The 17,100-nt window shown below is 50.9% G+C and overlaps 1 protein-coding gene across 2 annotated transcripts in view; it reads right to left on the minus strand.

Annotated features, from left to right (window-relative positions):
* NMNAT2 (nicotinamide nucleotide adenylyltransferase 2) overlaps positions 1-17,100 on the minus strand; it is a 113,153-nt gene that overhangs the window by 13,994 nt on the left and 82,059 nt on the right. For both annotated transcript variants that reach the window (XR_009551577.1, XM_007523820.3), the window contains exons 2-8: positions 11,579-11,667; positions 10,782-10,849; positions 8,448-8,526; positions 6,625-6,757; positions 5,825-5,905; positions 4,379-4,423; positions 2,110-2,186 (exon numbers count right to left, since the gene is read on the minus strand). Coding sequence is in view for 1 of the 2 variants with exons in the window: in XM_007523820.3 (XP_007523882.1) it covers positions 2,110-2,186; positions 4,379-4,423; positions 5,825-5,905; positions 6,625-6,757; positions 8,448-8,526; positions 10,782-10,849; positions 11,579-11,667 (572 nt within the window). In the remaining variant the exon portion in view is untranslated. The remainder of the gene's footprint in view (positions 1-2,109; positions 2,187-4,378; positions 4,424-5,824; positions 5,906-6,624; positions 6,758-8,447; positions 8,527-10,781; positions 10,850-11,578; positions 11,668-17,100) is intronic.

Raw genomic sequence — 17,100 nt, forward strand, 5'->3', positions numbered from 1 at the left:
AAGCAAGACCTGGCTTCACTACCAGGAAAGTGACTCAGGGCTTGTTCAGGACTTGTATCCATAAGATTTCAAATACAACCCCTGGCACCACAGATGTCAGAGTAAGACTTCCTCTCTCGTTAATAAATAAGTCTTAAAAGAAAAAAAAAAAGATTTTCTACAGTTTAGGACTGTGCCAAAGGCAGCTAGGGTAGGCTGAGATAAACAGATCTTCCTAGCTCTTCTCTCACCCTGAGGCCCCTGGGAGTCATTGTTCCAGGAGGGTGGAGGAACTCTTCTCTCTCCTTATTTCTGAGGGTGCTGTAGATGACACGAAGACTGGACTAGGGAGCCAGGGCCTGTCCTTGCTGGCCCCACTCTCTACAACCCTCCCTCCAACGCCCTGCCCACACAGATGGGCCCCAGGCAGTTTCTGGGATTTGCCATGATTTTAGAAAGAGCTTTGTTGAGATCCTCAACCAAGCCACATGGCATTACTTTTTACTTTCACCCATCTTGTAAAGTAGAGAGGAAAGCAAAAGTTAATTAGGCCATATAATTCAGCATTGAAAGGAGGTTTAGGGTTTCACCTGCAGGAAGTTGTTCGGGGGTGGAAGATGAAAGGGCTACATGGTGTAATTTGCTCCCCTGAAACTCTCATCTCAGAAACCCCACTGCATGTGAGCAGGGTGCCTGTCACCCTGGGAATCTATCAATAGCTGTTCATCTCAGCAGCTGCTCAGGCAATTCACATCTGCCATGCTTAACTGTATATGCACCCGACCGGACATTCACAGACCGTTTTCACTGAATTCACCCCAAATCTTACCAGGCAGGTAGCATTAATTACCTATCACCTCTGCTGCTCTGTCTCCCTCAGAACAAAGTTCCTATGTTTGTGAAACTAACACATACCCAATACTGGGGGGAGGGGGAGAGAATGTCTGGCTTGTTTGTTTCAAACCTCACAATATTTTTTAGCCGTTTTATAAATTTGGAAAAAGAAAAGACAAGTTACCAGGGCACTGTTAACTAGGTACCATGAAAATCATTTCACAATATATACATAGACCAAACCATTGTGTTGTACCCCTGGACCTAACACAATAACATATATTGGTTATGTCTGGATGAAACTGGCAGGAAAACCAAACCAGCAAGGCTGGGAAAGGTGAGGGATTCACAGTGGGCCACACACCCAGCAGCAGGTAGCTCTGGGTAAGGATTTGCTGCTCTGAACCACCGAGCTCTCAGGGGTGATAGGGCCAGAGCCAGAAGATGCTCAGGCCAGCAAATGAAAGGACTGGAAGGTCACGAACAAATGCACATGGGAAGGGTGAGCTGTTTGTGAGTTAGCTGCTTGAAACCCTCGTGAACAGATGAGACTAAGAACAGTAAAAAAAAAAAAAAAAGGCCCAGGAGCCCCCAAGTGGCAGCATATAACAGGCAGGAGTCCTACTGACCTTTGGCCCTTAATCTCTCCTTTCTTGACACCCCACTGTTCCCTTGGAGGAGAAATCCCAGCTGCTATTTATTTCCCTTCAAAATTATTTATTTATTTATTATTGGATAGAGACAGACGGAACATTGAGAGGGAAGGGGAGATAAAGATTGACAGACATCTGCAGCCCTGCTTCAGTACTTGTGAAGCTTTTCCCCTTCAGGTGGAGACCAGGGGCTTGAACCTGGGTCCTCGTGCACTGTAGTGTGTGTGCTTAAGCAGGTACGCCACCACCTGACTCCTTGTTATTTATTTCCTACCCCACCCCACCTGCCTACCCCCATGTGGAATCAAAGGAAAACAGAACACAATAATCTCAACAGGATAAAAGTATTCTTTAATATCTCTCCCCCAGCTGCTTCCTTCCCCAACACAGCCCCCATGCCCAGCACTATAAAAGGAACTCTAGGACTTAAATTTTCTCCTAGGGCTTCTCACCACCAAACACACCAAAAAGCCAGTGTGAGAACTAGAAGAGACAGCTTGTGGGAGGTGAGAACTGGCTTCCAGGGTGACTGAGTAAACTGCCCACCTGGAAGCTCCAGGAGGATGCAGAGAACCATAGGCCACAGTCGAGTACCCCCTCCCCACACTTCCCCATCCAGCTGTGCACAGGATGAGCTACTCACATCTGCCTCATTCCAGAGCCCTGGGATGCAGAAGGACTCTAGCAGGTCACTGCCACACAGCAGCAGGATCCGAAGTTCTGGAGAGGGAGCAAAGGCGACAAAGAGTGAGATCCAACCCAAGGAACACACAGCCTTCTTGCCCTGGTAAACACAGAAGCTCCAGGCCTTGGAGTTCCAGCCCACCCTCCTGGGCAGAAGCCTTTGCTCTACGTGGCTCAGGCACAGACTCCCCTTGTCCCTTGGAGGAGGAATTCTTGCCTGTCCAGCACCACTGGTCACCCTGACACAGACTGGCTACCAGGTCTCCTTAGACTTTGCTCTTGCTCAATTTCACAGCAATTAGCTTCTCTGCTATGGGGCCTTCACAAGTGCATCTATCTTCCCAAGAGTCTCGTTACCGTTGGGAGGATGCACATCCAGGCAGTAGCTGAGCTATTCAGAGGCCACGGAACTCTGTGAGGAGCTTGGGAGCCAGGCTGCACCCCTTCTGGATTCCCAGGCATACTTCCTGTTTGTCAATAGCCTTCTCTTCCCTCATTAAGTGCACTTATCCCGGCATCACTCATGAAATCTGAGCCTTAGGGAGGAAGAACACTGGGCTTCTCAAACCCACTTGGGGAAAGCTCAGTCTAGGTATGACTGGAGTGGCATTTGGTCTGCAGGCCTCCAGACAGCTCCCCCACCAGACTGGAAGGCTATGTACCATCAAATGGTTGCATAGCATTGAATTAGGCAGCCATGTCTATGGTCAAGAAGCCATGGAGGTGGGAGTTTTAGTTCTGTCTTCCTGCCCAGCACTCTGAAGGCCTGAGACCCCAGCCCAGGGCCTCGGCAAGGCCTTTCAGATGGGGAGCTTGTCCCAGACAGGAGTCTCTAGATGCCTTGTGGGTGAGAGACAGTGCCGGCAATTCAGTGTCCCTAGCTCTGAGCAGCCCATCCTCAGGAAGCCCGAGGGCTGGGACAGGCAGAGTGAATGAACCCCAGGTAGTCTGGGCAACTGTACAGGCCAGCCCTTAGAGCACAAGGGTTCTAGAGTGAGGATAGGCGGGGTTCACCCTACTCAGAGTCCCTTCTGGCCGTGCTGTGGAATAGCAGGACTCAGCCCCGCCTGTGGATTGGTTCCAGCCTCTGTCTGACTGGGAGGAGCCAGATGGACTCATTCCTGAGTGCCTGCTGTTGCTACCCCTCCTGGGGGCCACCCCAAGTTCCAGTCAACTTTCTGTTGGAAGGCTGGGGTTCTGTCACATGGTTGCCTAGCCCTCGAGTTAGGCAGGCATATCCAGAGGTGGGAGTGTGGGAGCAGCTTTGGGGCAATTTGGTCTCCAGAATTTGACACCTGCCAGTGACATTTCTGGCTGTTAAACCTGAAAGGAGGGCCGTGCTAGGGCTCCAGGGCCTCAACGTCCAGAAGGCTACTAGGTGTGTCACCTCGGAGCCTGCTCTGTGCTCACGTAGGCCAATCACACTCCTGTTCCCCAGCCAGGGCCTCCCTTCCCCACTCAAGGACAAGGTGTTGCTCCTCTTCTGTTTAAGCCAAAGCATAACAAGTGAAAGAATAGGTTGTCCACCTTTTCAGGCAGGGCCTGAACAGATGGATTTGTCACGCGAAGCCACCAGAAACAAGGCGGGGCCTGGACCTGTTGTTGAAGGGCAGCCACGATTTCCCTGGGGGATGGAGAGACTAGCAGGACAGCCTTTTGCATGGGCAGCCAGCTGTGCAGGGGCCCAGAGGCTGACTGAAGAGGGACAGCACAACTTTCTAGGGATAGCATGCCTTTCTCTCCTCCAGGTGTGCCCTTGGAAAGGAAAGGGACATGGGAGTCCCAGGACCTCTGAGTGTAAGGTCTGTAGACAGGAAGCCCACCCATCTCCTCAGGGAACCCCTTCCCGCCCTGCTTCTGGAATGGTGGGAAGCACCAAATAGCACAGCCCTACAATAAGCGGTTTCTGGAACAAGGAAGAAGAGGAATAGACATTGGAATGTGAGCTCTGCCAGTGAGGAACCTTCCTAGCAGCTGGCCAGTGGGGCTCTGGCTCCCAGGCTGCCCTTGAGGAGTTCAGGCTGATCCCTTTGCGTGGATGCAGAGGAAATAAAGAGAATAAAAGTCATTAGAAAATGAAGAGTTTTGTGTGCCCCCAACTCTTTTTTTTTTAACTTTTATTTCCTGACCTGGCTCTTGAGTGCACACATTCCGGGGCTCCAAGCCTCTCCCTCCCACCTCTCCCCACTGTGGCTTTCAGTGTCCCCAAAGGTCCCTGCCACACTCACCGATCTCCTCGTATCGCATCACTGTGCCCAGGTTGGCATTCTCATCTAGGGAGGAGAGAAGCACAGAAGTGTTAGGGACAGATGCCCAGCCCGGAGGGGGGGGGTTGGTTGGGGGGGGGACATTTGAGCAGGATGCATGGAGAGAGAAAGGCAGTGAGACCTGGGGAGGGGGCACCCTGGGGGCTGGGAGTCACTTGTCTCTGAGCTTTCTGAACCTAGCACCTGGCTGGGGACCTGCCTTCCATGCCTTTGTGTAGTTAGAGAGACTGGCTACAGCCCTCAAGCCTCGGAACACAGCAGGACTGTAAGGAGCTGATTTCCTCTCCTGGGGCGGGGTGGGGGTGGGGGCGGGGTCAGGGATGGGGGCAAGGGGGAGGTGAGGGGGTCTTTGTTCACAGAACAAGGAAAACAGAGCTTCAGGGTTTGGCAGGAGGTGGCAGGAGCCATGGAGAATCAATGTTTCTGACCCATGCTTAAGAGTGAGCAGCTCTCCCGTCCCTTCTCTTCCCTTCTCAACCGCTCTCAGCTCCCTGCCAAGATGCCCAGGACAGGAAACCTCAAAAATGGCAGAAGTCAGCCCTCAGGAATGAGAAGAGTGAAACCAGGCCTATAGCTCTTCTACAGGGTTGAATCTGAGCCTTGCAGAATGAGCCTTGAGGACTCAGACAGTCCTGTCCATATCGAGCCACTAAGGGAGCAGCCCACAAACCCCAAATGGAAAGAATTAAGGAAAGGGTGTGTGCTCTCAACCTTTACAGCAGGTGTCCTGATCTCTATTACCTGAGGGAAGATTCTGGGCCCCTTGCACACCTCTAAGCATCTGGACACATGAGGAGAATTGACAGTCTTTTTTTTTTTTTTTTTCCTCCAGGGCTATTGCTGGGGCTCAGTGCCTGCACCATGAATCCACTGCTCCTGGAGGCCATTTCTCCCCCTTTTGTTGCCCTTGTTGTTGTAGCCTTGTTGTGATCATTATTGTTATTGTTGACGTCGTTGTTGTTGGATAGGACAGAGAGAAATGGAGAGAGGAGGGGAAGACAGAGAGGAGAGAAAGAGAGACACCTGCAGACCTGCTTCACTGCCTGTGAAGCAACTGCCCTGCAGGTGGGGATCCGGGGGGCTCGTACCGGGATCCTTACGCCGGTTTTTGCGCTTTGTGCCACATGTGCTTAACCTGCTGTGCTACCGCCCAACCCCCGAGTGGACAGTCTTAAAGAGGGGAGGTGGTGGGGGAGGTGTTCTTCAAACCCTGGGTCACATTGGTCATGCCTCTGGGCTCCCCTAACAGCAGAGCATTGTAGGCACCAAGTGGCAATTCAATTCACATCTGTCCCCTCAATGACTGCTCTGCCAGTGGTCACTGCACAGTAGCTGCGTGTGGGGTGTGGCTTTACTGGGTGAATGGAAAGGGGGACAAAGGAGTGAAAGCTGGCCCTGTCTCCTTACCCACGAAGGTGAATCGCTCCACGGGCGGGCGCACACAGCAGATCCGGCTGAGACTCTCCCCCACCTTCCCCAGTATCTTGGCTACAGGAGAGAACAAGACAGGGCAGAAGAGCAGAACTGAGTACAGCAGACCCCACCCCACCCCCCAGCCCCGCCCGCCACACACACACACTCCCACCCCTAGGTAAGCACCTGGGTACGGTTCTAGGGGCCCTGGGGGAGGCTGGGGAGTAGGCAGAGGAGGGTAGACAGAAAAGACAGAAACATGACAGCAAACACTCCTTCTCATTCACAGTCTAAGACACAGGTGAGTTGAGTCCTACACCAGAATCTCTTATCATGTTTGAGAAACTGTTTAAAAAAATTGGAAAATATAGAAGAGGGAAATATTTTTAAAAGAAAATCAGAAGCATCTATAACCCCACCTCTTAAGCTAATCCTTTCTTGCCTTTAGGCACATTTACTTTCTTCTGCTTTTTAAATGGGCATGATTCAGATGTAGTATCTGCATGCCATGAATGATCACGGTCTGCATTTAAAGGGTGTATTGCTGTTTTCTTTTAAAAATATAATCTGATTTATTTGTTTTGCAGTGCCAGAGCCTTGTGAATGTGCAATTTCACCACTCCTGGGATGACATTTTTTTTTCCTTTGGAAGAAGAGAAGGGAGAAAGAGAGAGAGAGAGAGAGAGAGAGAGAGAGAGATACCACAGCCCCAGAGCTTCTCCAGAGCTATGCACTGCTGTGGATTTCAGCAAGCCCTCAGGGAGAGTCTGAAATTTGAGGAACCCTGCCCTTACCTGCTGTGGGCTTGGTGGTGGGCACGTTGTTGTTGTTCTGGTAGATGGGTTGGGGGGTTTCATTCTGGGGCTGTCCAATCACTGGTGTCATGGAAGGTGTGTTGACGTTGGAGAGGATGCAGCCTGTCACCCGCTGGGGGAAGGAGAAGCGCAGTCAGTGGCATGAGCCAAGGGGCTGGTAAAAAGCATTTCTGATTGCCTCCAACCACTCCTGCCTGACTGTGAGTCTTCCAAGGGTGGGCTCCAGATCCCACTGCTCCACATGGCAGCAGGAAAGTAGGGATCAAGTATGTGGGCTTTTCTGCTGATCCTCAACTCCAGATTGGAGCCTCAAAGCTATCTGCCTACGGGGTTGGTCTGGGACAACCAAGCAGGTAGGTGTGTGCGCAGTGCCGAGAGTACCAGATCAGTACCTGCCAGAGGTTGTGACTGCCAACCCCATCACGGGGGTCTGCCCTCCCAGTCCAATTCCTCGGACCCAAATGGGGTCCTGTCTCTTGTAAAAGGGCTGAGAGAAGTTCTGTCAACATCTGGCACTGTCACCACCTGCCACCTTTCCAGGCCAGAGGGCTGTGTCAGGACCACAGCAGGTGCTGGGAGGGGGGGAGGGAGGTGCCCGTGGCTGGGGCAAGTGTGAGCCAGAACCCAGAGGGAGTGTTCACTAAGCACTGAGGAGGGCAGAGAGCTGGCCCTTCCCTTCTGAGTCTGTGGATCTAGGAGTCCAGCCCACAGGACCTCCTTGCTGACATGTAGGGTGAGAACTAAACCTGCATGTTTAGATGTGTCTGCCGCTGCAGCCTGCCTGCCTCCTCCACACGGGACTGTGGGAGGTCTCTCACTGCTGCTGCTGAGACTAGCACAGAGAAGCAGGGTGGCCCCACTCCAAGTCCAAATTCTTGGGGGGACCAGGGGAGGCTCTGGGTGTGTGACGGGTTCTGAGAGAGGTGGGGAGGGAGACCAGACTGTGGGTGTGATGTCACAGAGCTGGGGGAGTGTGGAGTGATCAGGCACTGCTGACAGCTCCTCCAGATGGAGGGAAGAACCGTGTGGTTCTGAGTGCTGCTCAGGGGGGGGGGGCGAGGGGGGCGGTGCAGGGGGGGGGGCAGACAGGACGGACAAACCTCTTCCTGCTGCCCAAGCTCTACTTTGCTCCCTGTCCCAGTGGGAGGTGATGACTAGCACTGACCTGTGGTAGCTGCTCTGCCCATTCTAGCCTGTGCTGCTGGCTGAGTGGGGCCAGTTCTAACATGCTTCCCCACCCTAGGGTGCCCCACCCTCCCAGCCTCAAACCCCATCTGTGCTCACGGAGTAGCTGCCGTGTGTCCTCACAGTCAGGCTCACCTCTCTGCGTTCCTTTACCCATCAATACAAAAGGGATCAGAATACCCTCTGTCGGGAGACACATAAGCAGGAACTACAGGTCCAGTAAGGGGACTGGTTTCAAATGGGGTGGGGTGGGGGGTAGGAGGAGCCAGGTGTATGTTCCTTCTCCTTGTATCCCTCTGTTGTCCTGCCTTTCTCTTCCGGGTTTCCTCCTCTCACCTTCTAAGACCTTACTCCCACCTTAAAGCTGCTGCAGGAAAACACACAGCCCAAAGCAGATCCGGTGGCAAAACCCCTACCAGAGCCCAACTGAGGGGGTTGTAGGAAGGAGGCAGCCTCCCTCATGCTGCCCAGGACCTGTTCTCCCCACAGGCTGATGAGTGGGAGACAGACCCAGGGCTGCAGGCAGTTGTGCCTTTCCTGGCCACAGAACTGTGGCCCCCTTACCCCCCCACCCCCCCCACACACACGCACACACACACAGGCACCACACTCCTCACTTTCATGAGGTCCCGGTGGTGTTCTAGCACGCTACAGGTCGTCTGCCAGGTGTCCTGGTAGCACTCCCATGGGTCCACCCTAGAACAACAGGACAGAACATTCCTTTGATTTCCATTCTCACGTTTCCCCCTTATTGGTGCCTTCCAAAGACCTCAGGTCAGCTTGAAAAACCTGACAGACTTGGCAAGACATAGAGGTTGAGCCCGGTTCCATGGCTGCCAGTTCTTAGCAACATCGCCCCGCCAGATATTCGTCGGGATGCGGCATCATCTAAGTTCATTTCCCACGTCTACGCTCGACCGGACCTGCCAATATACACGGATATCTTCGCCCACCCTGTCCAACGCTTGACGTCTCGTCACCCAATCTGGTCCCCTACGCCTACACTGAACTTCTCTGTTCCAGACTCTTGGAAACAGAGTTGGCAGTCAGCTGAGGTAAAGAACAAACACCTCATCACAGACCCCTGCAAGCGTCAACCCGGCTTTGACCTAGCACGTTATGATTGGGCCCTCCTCAATCGCTATCAAACAGGCCATGGCCGGTGCGCCGCTATGTTCCATCGCTGGGGAGCCAGAGACAACCCGAACTGCCCCTGCGGCTCCAGACAGACTATGACCCACATAGTCAATGACTGCCACCTCTCCAGATTCAAAAGAGGTCTCGAAACTTTACATCAGGCTCAACCTGACGCTGTTAACTGGCTATGGAAGAAGGGCAAACGCTAGAAGAAGAAGAAGAAGAAGAAGAAGAAGAAGAAGAAGAGGAAGAGGAAGAGGAAGAGGAAGAGGAAGAGGAAGAGGAAGAAGAAGAAGAAGAAGAAGAAGAAGAAGAAGAAGAAGAAGAAGAAGAAGAAGAAGAAGAAGAAGGTGAGTCAGATAAAGCATGGGCTAGAGATGTCTTCCTGAGCCTCAGTTTCCCCTCCATAGAATGAGAGGGGTGTGAAAGAGGTTCGGAAGAGCAGATGATGTGCTGGTCCCTCCCTGGCCAGATCCCAATACCAGCACTGGCTCTGGGAAAGTGAGATGGTTTCCCAGTGCTCGGTCTCCCCCGCTGTAAACTGGGAGTCACAGCAGAAGCACCCTTGTAAACCTGCAGCAATAATTCAGCAGTAGAGCCCCCTTCTAAGGGAACTTCAGATGCTGCTTCTTTTTTCATGGGGGGGGGGTCACAGCACAAACAGTGTGTTCCTGTATATTTTTTAATGCCATAGTCTGATGCAAATTACAGCTATGGGAACTTTGAGGAGCATAATTAGCAGAAATCTGCTTTAATTATATGTGGACAAGAGGTGAACAGTGCAGGCAGGGACTGTGTAGGAAGACAGTAAATGCCTGAGTAGCACCATCCTTGGAGCTCGCCCTCACTTGTTAAGATCAAAGGGCACCCCCTGAAAGATGAGCATTCATTAACATGAGGAGAGCCACCTGGGCTTTTCCTCATCCTGAAAGTGGTGGTGGTGGGAGGGCAGTGGGACGAACGCTGGGCAGGAGGCATGTGTGTGATGAGAAGGTGCTGGAATAACCATTCACTACCCCACTCTCCTGGGGCAATGAGAATTTGGAGAACTGAGATCACTTTGGGACACTCAGCTGATTTTTCTTTTCTTTTCTTTTTTTTTTTACATTTAGAATTGGCAAAGTTTTTAGAAAATGTTTTATTTACTTACTATGTATTGGACAGAGACAGAGAGAAATGGAGAGAAAAGGGAGAGAGAGGGAGAAAGAAAGAGACCTAGAGCATTGCTTCACCATTTACGAATCTTCCTGGGAACAGAGGGCTTGAACCTGGGTCTTTGTACATTGCAGCATGTGCATCTAACCAGGCGCACTACTGCCTGACTCCAAATGAAGAGTTTTAATCCAGTGACTATTTGAGGAATCCCAAGAATACGCTTGAATCCAAAGATGTCAAAATTGACGAAAAGCACTGAGAGCCTTGAGTTAGCTTTGTGGGTTCCCTAGTTTGGTCAAAAAGGTAACACCATACCGAGCCACGGCGAGAACTCATCATCAGAGCATAGGGTTCACATGTGTAAGGTGCCAGAGGCCCCAGGTTCACACTCCAGCACTGCCATATGCCAGAGCTGACCAGTGCTTTGATCCTCTCCCACACATCCTCTTACATAAAAATAAATAAATAAAATGACAAGGTTTGTCTATTAGCCCAGTTCTGAAAAATCATGGAATTATTGTTCCATGAGGTTAAGATCTGCACCCCCAGGGCCCCCCACTCCTCTAAGCCCCTACCTAACTCCAAATCACTGCCTGAACTCTCCCTCCCACTCTCATCAGGAAGTCCAGGGCCCCCTCAGGATGTCAGCCCCCTCCTACCTGATCCAGTCGGAATTCTGGACGGCCAGCTGACACATGATGAGTCGATGCCTGCTGGACACGAGACCCTGGGAAGCAGCAGATTGGTCACTGCGAGGTCCCCTCTGTCCCTGCCCAGAGTGCCCATGATACCACCCCCAACCAGAGCACTGGGAAAGTGTGGCCACTTTTCAAAGGAGCCAGACATGAACCCTGGACTTGTCCATTGGTTGCACAGAGGTATGGAGGGACAGAAAAGGAAAGAAGGGTGGTCAGGGGACCATCCCCCCACCACCTGCTGAACCAAGCAGAAAAGCCCCCACCAAGATGGATGAACTTGGCAACATCAACTAATCTCTTCCAATGAACTCCTGGCCCTGTATGACTGATAAAGGGGGACCTCAAGGAGTATCCATGGGAGGAAAGCAAACGCTGGAGGAGTTTCTGTGTTTTCCAGGACAAGAGGCAGGTACTGGGATTTTCAATCAGATTATAAAAGGTCAAGGCCTTTCTGTCCTAAAATCCCAGAAAGGCTTGCTTAGTGATGAGTCACGCTGACAGTGGCACATGGACCTCAGTAGAGCCTTCACTCTTGCTTGGTAATGTTTTTCTGGCCCGGCTCGAGCATCGCCTGCTGTGGGCAGCTGTTCCCCCAGCTGCCACCCTCACACTGGCACTCAGACTTGGTTATGGTCCAGACAGGAGCACAATGCCCCATGTCAGGCAGTCTGTCTTTCCAGGAATATCAGCAGAGGTGGCAGTGGGGCAGTTTCCTGCCAGGGAGCATTCAGGGTGGAGGAGGAGAGGACGATACCCACCTGCTTTCCATAGGAGTCATGAACTGGAGACACGATGCCACCAATCACGATAAACCTTCCAGTTTTGTGCAGGTAGTCCCTGGCTCTCTCTACAAAAGAGAAGGAAAAAGCAGCTTACACAGAAGGGAAGGTGTGGAGTAAAGGTGACCAGCAGAACCTGTGTGTTCAGCTCTCTAAGGCCTCTTTCCCAGCCTTCTTCACACTGAAACAGACAGAGCCAATTTTCAAAGCAAAGAGTGATTCAACAGGTAGGTATTGGAATTAGATTGCAGCCCCAGAATGAAAGGGTTTAAAACATGGGGACTGGGAACAGGCAGTGGTTCACTTGATTGAGTGCATGTTACCATGTACAAAGACCCACATTTAAGCCCTCAGTCCCCATCTGAAAGGGGGAGACTTCATGAGTAATAAAGCAGTATTACAGGTATCTCTTTTCCTCCCTCTCTCTCTTCTACTCCCCTTTCCCTCTCAATTTCTCTCTGTCTCTATCCGAAATAAAATAAAATAAAATATAAAAAAGAATTTGGGAATTAATGCAGTGTCAGAGATCCTATGCTGACTCAGCTGGTGTGTTTAGAAGCATTAAGAACAAGGACCTCTGGGCGATAGCACAGCGGGTTAAGTGCACATGGTGCAAAGCACAAGGACCCCCATAAGGATCCCGGTGAGAGCCCCCAGCTCCCACCTGCAAGGAGGTCACTTCACAAGTGGTGAAGCAGGTCTGCAGGTGTCTATCTTTCTCCTCCCCTCTCTGTCTTCCCCTTTTCTCTCGACTTCTCTCTGTCCAATCCAACAACAACAACAGCTATGACAACAAAAACAATAACTACAACAAGTGCAACAAAATGGGGAAAATGGCCTCCAGGAGCAGTGGATTCATAGTGCAGGCACTGAGCCCAAGCAATAACCCTGGAGGCAAAAAAAAAAAAAAAAAAAAACCAAGGATCTCCCTGGTCGAGACATAGCTCAGTGAGTGAGAGCTCACTTTGTCATGCATTAACTAGCTAACATGATTTTAAAAAGAAAAGGAAGGGGGTCGGGCGGTGGCGCAGTGGGTTAAGCGCACGTGGCGCAATGCGCAGGGACCAGCGTAAGGATCCCGGTTCGAGCCCCCGGCTCCCCACCTGCAGGGGAGTCGCTTCACAGGCGGTGAAGCAGGTCTGCAGGTGTCTATCTTTCTCTCCCCCTCTCTCTCTGTCTTCCCCTCCTCTCTCCATTTCTCTCTGTCCTATCCAACAACAAAGCAACGTCAACAATGGCAATAATAACCGCAACGAGGCTGCAACAACTAGGGCAACAAAAAGGGGGAAAAATGGCCTCCAGGAGCGGTGGATTCATGGTGCAGGCACCGAGCCCAGCAATAACCCTGGAGGAAAAAAAAAAAAAAGAAAAGGAAATCAATGTAAACATTTGTGAGGAACCCCACCTGCAGTTGGGAGGCTTCACGAGTGGTAAAGCTAGTTTTCAGGTGTCTTTCTCTCTCCCTCTCTATCTCCCCCTCCCTGGAGTTTATGAACTCCAGGTTGAGACCCAGCTGTCACATGGGAGCAGCATATAAAAGGAAAGCTTTACAAGCAGTGGAGCAGTGCTGCGGTGTCTCTCCTCTCTTCCTCACTCTTGTTCTCTGTCTTTAATCTTATATCTCGAAAAAAAAAAAGTACAAGAGTCCACTTTGAGTGTTGAAATTGCATAGGTGCAAGTTTATGTGAGACCCCGACAGTAAAAATAAAATAAGCACCGGCTTAAGAGCCACTAGATGGAGCCAGAGAGCAGGGTTTGGTTCCGGGTCATTCAAGTGCAGGGACAGGACTTCATCAGAATAAATACTTTGTTCCTCACAAATTTTCCTCTCCCCCCTTTCTATTTTATTTGATAGAACAGAAAGAACTTGAGAGGGGAGAAGGAGATAGAGAGAGAGAGAGAGAGAGAGAGAGAGAGAAAGACACCTGCAGACTAGCTTTACTGCTTGTGAAGCCTCCCAAGTGCAGGTGGGGTTCCTCACAAATGTTTACATTGATTTGCCTTTTTTAAAATTTTTTTATATATTTATTTATTTTCCCTTTTGTTGCCCTTGTTGTTTTTTTACTGTCGTTGTAGTTATTGTTGTTGTTGTTATTGATGCTGTCATTATTAGATAGGACAGAAAGAAATGGAGAGAGGAGGGGAAGACAGAGAGGGGGAGAGAAAGAGAGACACCTGCTTCACCGCCTGTGAAGTGACTCCCCTACAGGTGGGGAGCCAGGGGCTCGAACCAGGATTCTTACAGGTCCTTGCGCTTCGCACCACCTGCTGCGCTACCGCCCGACTCCCCCCTTTTCTTTTTTAAATCATGTTAGCAAGAAGCTGGTTTAGTAATAGAGCATAGGATTTGCAATCCAGAGGCTCCTGGCTTGATCCCTGGTACCACATATGCCAGAGCTGAGAGGTGTGCTGGTCTCTCATAAAAACAACTAACTAAATAAAATAGATCAAAAATAAAAACCTCTTTATCTTCATTACAGAGTTTCTGGAAGGCCCTGTAAAGTATGTTCTGGTCTTTCCCTACTCCCTGAGAGCTGTGTTTCTTTTTTATTATCTTTATTTATTTATTGGATAGAGACAGCCAGAAATTGAGATCAGGAAGAGAGATAGAGAGGGAGGGAGACAGAAAGACACCTACAGACCTGCTTCACCACTTGCAAAGCTTTTCCCCGTAGGTGGGGACTGGGGGCTCGAACACGGAACACGGGTCCTTGGGCACTGTAACATGTGCACTCAGTCAGGTGCACCACCACCTGGCCCCCGAGAGCCATGTTTCTAACAGGCTCTCAGATGAGAGGACATGACTGGTAGATAAGCAGCAGTGCTGGTCCCCACTCAGGAAGGTTTCCTCCCTCCTCCACAGCACCCTCACTTCCACCTAGTAGGGCCTGGATGCTGGCAGGCTGCCTAGTGGCCTGGATGCTGTCGAGGCCCTGGAATTTCACTTCATGCCAGGCTTCTCAAGATATGGTCTATTTCTGTCCATCAGCTCTGCCCGAGGGATGAAGCCAAATACACTCTGCTCTCACCAGCCCTCTGTGTTCCTTTTCCCAGGGAGGAGGAGCCCCAGCCAGACTCTGGGGGCTCACTATTCCTTCTGGCCATGGGGAAGCAATCCAGCCATGCCTCCCACAGCCTGCACTGGAACTACCAGCCAGCCACACAGGACACACATATCTGGCTCCCAGCCTCCCAGCCACTCAGCTGGCATGTGTGCTCCACTCTCCTCTCGCAGGAAGCTAATGGAGAAAATGCTGTGCTTGTAGCTCTGAGGCCCACTCCATCTCCCCTTCAGCTGCAAGGAGACGCCACCCTTTCTGTCACCACTTCTAAACTGTGTGCACTGAGGGAGAGCTCAGACTGCACTAAGGTGGGGGGGGGGGTTGTGGACATTCCATAAAGTATTTTTTTAATTTTTTAAATTAATTAATTTTATTTATTTATTTTCTCCTTTTGTTGCCCTTGTTTTTTTATTGTTATAGTTATTGTTGTTGTTGTTGATGTCGTTGTTGTTGGATAGGACAGAGAGAGTGAAGAGAGGAGGGGAAGACAGAGAGGGATCCAGGTGGGGATCTGGGGGTTCGAACCAGGGTCCTTAAGCCGTTCCTTGCACTTTGCGCCATGTGTGCTTAACCTGCTGAGCTACCACCCGACTCCCTTGTGGACATTCTAAATAGGGCAAGTCTCCAGCTTATGGAGGAAGGCACCAAGCTCTAAGCAATAGCATTCCTCTGCAGAAGGTGAAACAGTAGTTCGGATGTGGTCTGGGAGGTGGCGCAGTGGCTAAGGCACGAGACTCTCAAGCGTGAGGTCCTCAGTTCAATCCCCAGCAGCACATATATCAGAGTGATGTCTGGTTCTTTCTCTCTCTCCTATCTTTCTCATTAATAAATAAATAAAATATTTAAAAAATCAGTAGTTCGAAAGGTACCATCCTCACGAGCCACCACGCAGAAACTTTGCCACTCAGTAAGGAGGATTTAACAAGCATTTATCACCGTGAAGGCTTTGTGTCAGGTGTGAGGGGGACATGAGGACATGCAAGACTCTCCCACCTCCAGGAAGCTCAGGCTACAGTGCAAAGACACACAGACTGTGCTCAGAAAAATCTATACTCAGATGCATGCAAATGTCAGGGTAATCCAGTAAACTGTCTTAGAGCTGAGAGTTAAGAACAGGAGCATTTACCCACCCCCACCCCCCACAGGCAGAGCACCACTTGTTACCTGCAGAAGAGGCTTGTTGGGAGTTGGGCTGTAGTTGGGTGTAATAATCCCAGTTCGAGCCCCGGCTCCCCACCTGCAGGGGAGCCCCTTCACAGGCGGTGAAGCAGGTCTGCAGGTGTCTGTCTTTCTCTCCCCCTCTCTGTCTTCCCCTCCTCTCTCCATTTCTCTCTGTCCTATCCAACAATGACAATAATAATAACTACAACAATAAAACAACAAGGGCAACAAAAGGGAATAAGTAAATAAATTTTTTAAAAAATATGTATTTAAAAAAAAGAAGGGGAGCTGGGCGGTAGCACAGCGGGTTAAATGCAGGTGGTACCCAGCGCAAGGACCTGAGTAAGGATCCCAGTTCGAGCCCCCAGCTCCCCACCTGCAGGGGAGTCGCTTCACAAGCGGTGAAGCAGGTCTGCAGGTGTCTATCTTTCTCTCCCCCTCTCTGTCTTCCCCTCCTCTCTACATTTCTCTCTGTCCTACCCAACAATGGCGACAATAATAATAACTACAACAATGACAACAATAAAGGCAACAAAAGGGAATAAATAAATAAAAAAGAAGAAGAGGCCTATCTTGCTCTACACAGGGAGCCATTCCCTCTGCCCCCCCCCCCAGCCTGCCCTCACACACCCGCAGACCTCGGCACAGGGTATGGGCTCCCCAGTACCGTGGCCTCTCCAGAGCCCAAGCCCACTCCCTGCTATCACTATGGGAGAAGCAGTGAAAAATGATATCCCTGGGTTGCTTCACAAGCAGTGAAGCAGGTCTGCAGATGTCTATCTCTCCCCCCTCTGTCTTCCCCTCCTCTCTCGATTTCGCTCTGTCCTATCCAACAACAAGGGCAACAAATGTGGGGGAAATGGCCCACAGGAGCAGTGGATTCCTAGTGCAGGCCCTGAACCCTAGCAATAACCCTGGAGGAAAAACAAACAGAAAAAAAACAATACCCCTGGAGTTACCTGTGGCCAGTTTTTTCTTCACCACAAAAAGACAGCTTCTTGGGGGAATTCCTCTGACTCAGGGAGGCATATGCCCTTGGAAGCTACACTTGACGGTGCTTGGGCTGGGGTGTCCTTCAATGCCTGGTAGGGAGACACAATCTGCCACCCCCCAAATAGATCTCTGGGTAACTAGATCATTTCATGAGAAAGGCTCTGGCAGCAGGTGGCTTTTGTAGGAAACATGTCTTCCTCCCTCTGTGAGGCCGTTTCCCTCACAATACCAGCAGGAGGACAAGCCTTAGCTCATTCTAGGGGAGAAGGCAGCACTGTAGTTTGT

The sequence above is a fragment of the Erinaceus europaeus genome, chromosome 9, assembly GCF_950295315.1.
Source record: "Erinaceus europaeus chromosome 9, mEriEur2.1, whole genome shotgun sequence".
Classification (NCBI taxonomy): Eukaryota; Metazoa; Chordata; class Mammalia; order Eulipotyphla; family Erinaceidae; genus Erinaceus; species Erinaceus europaeus.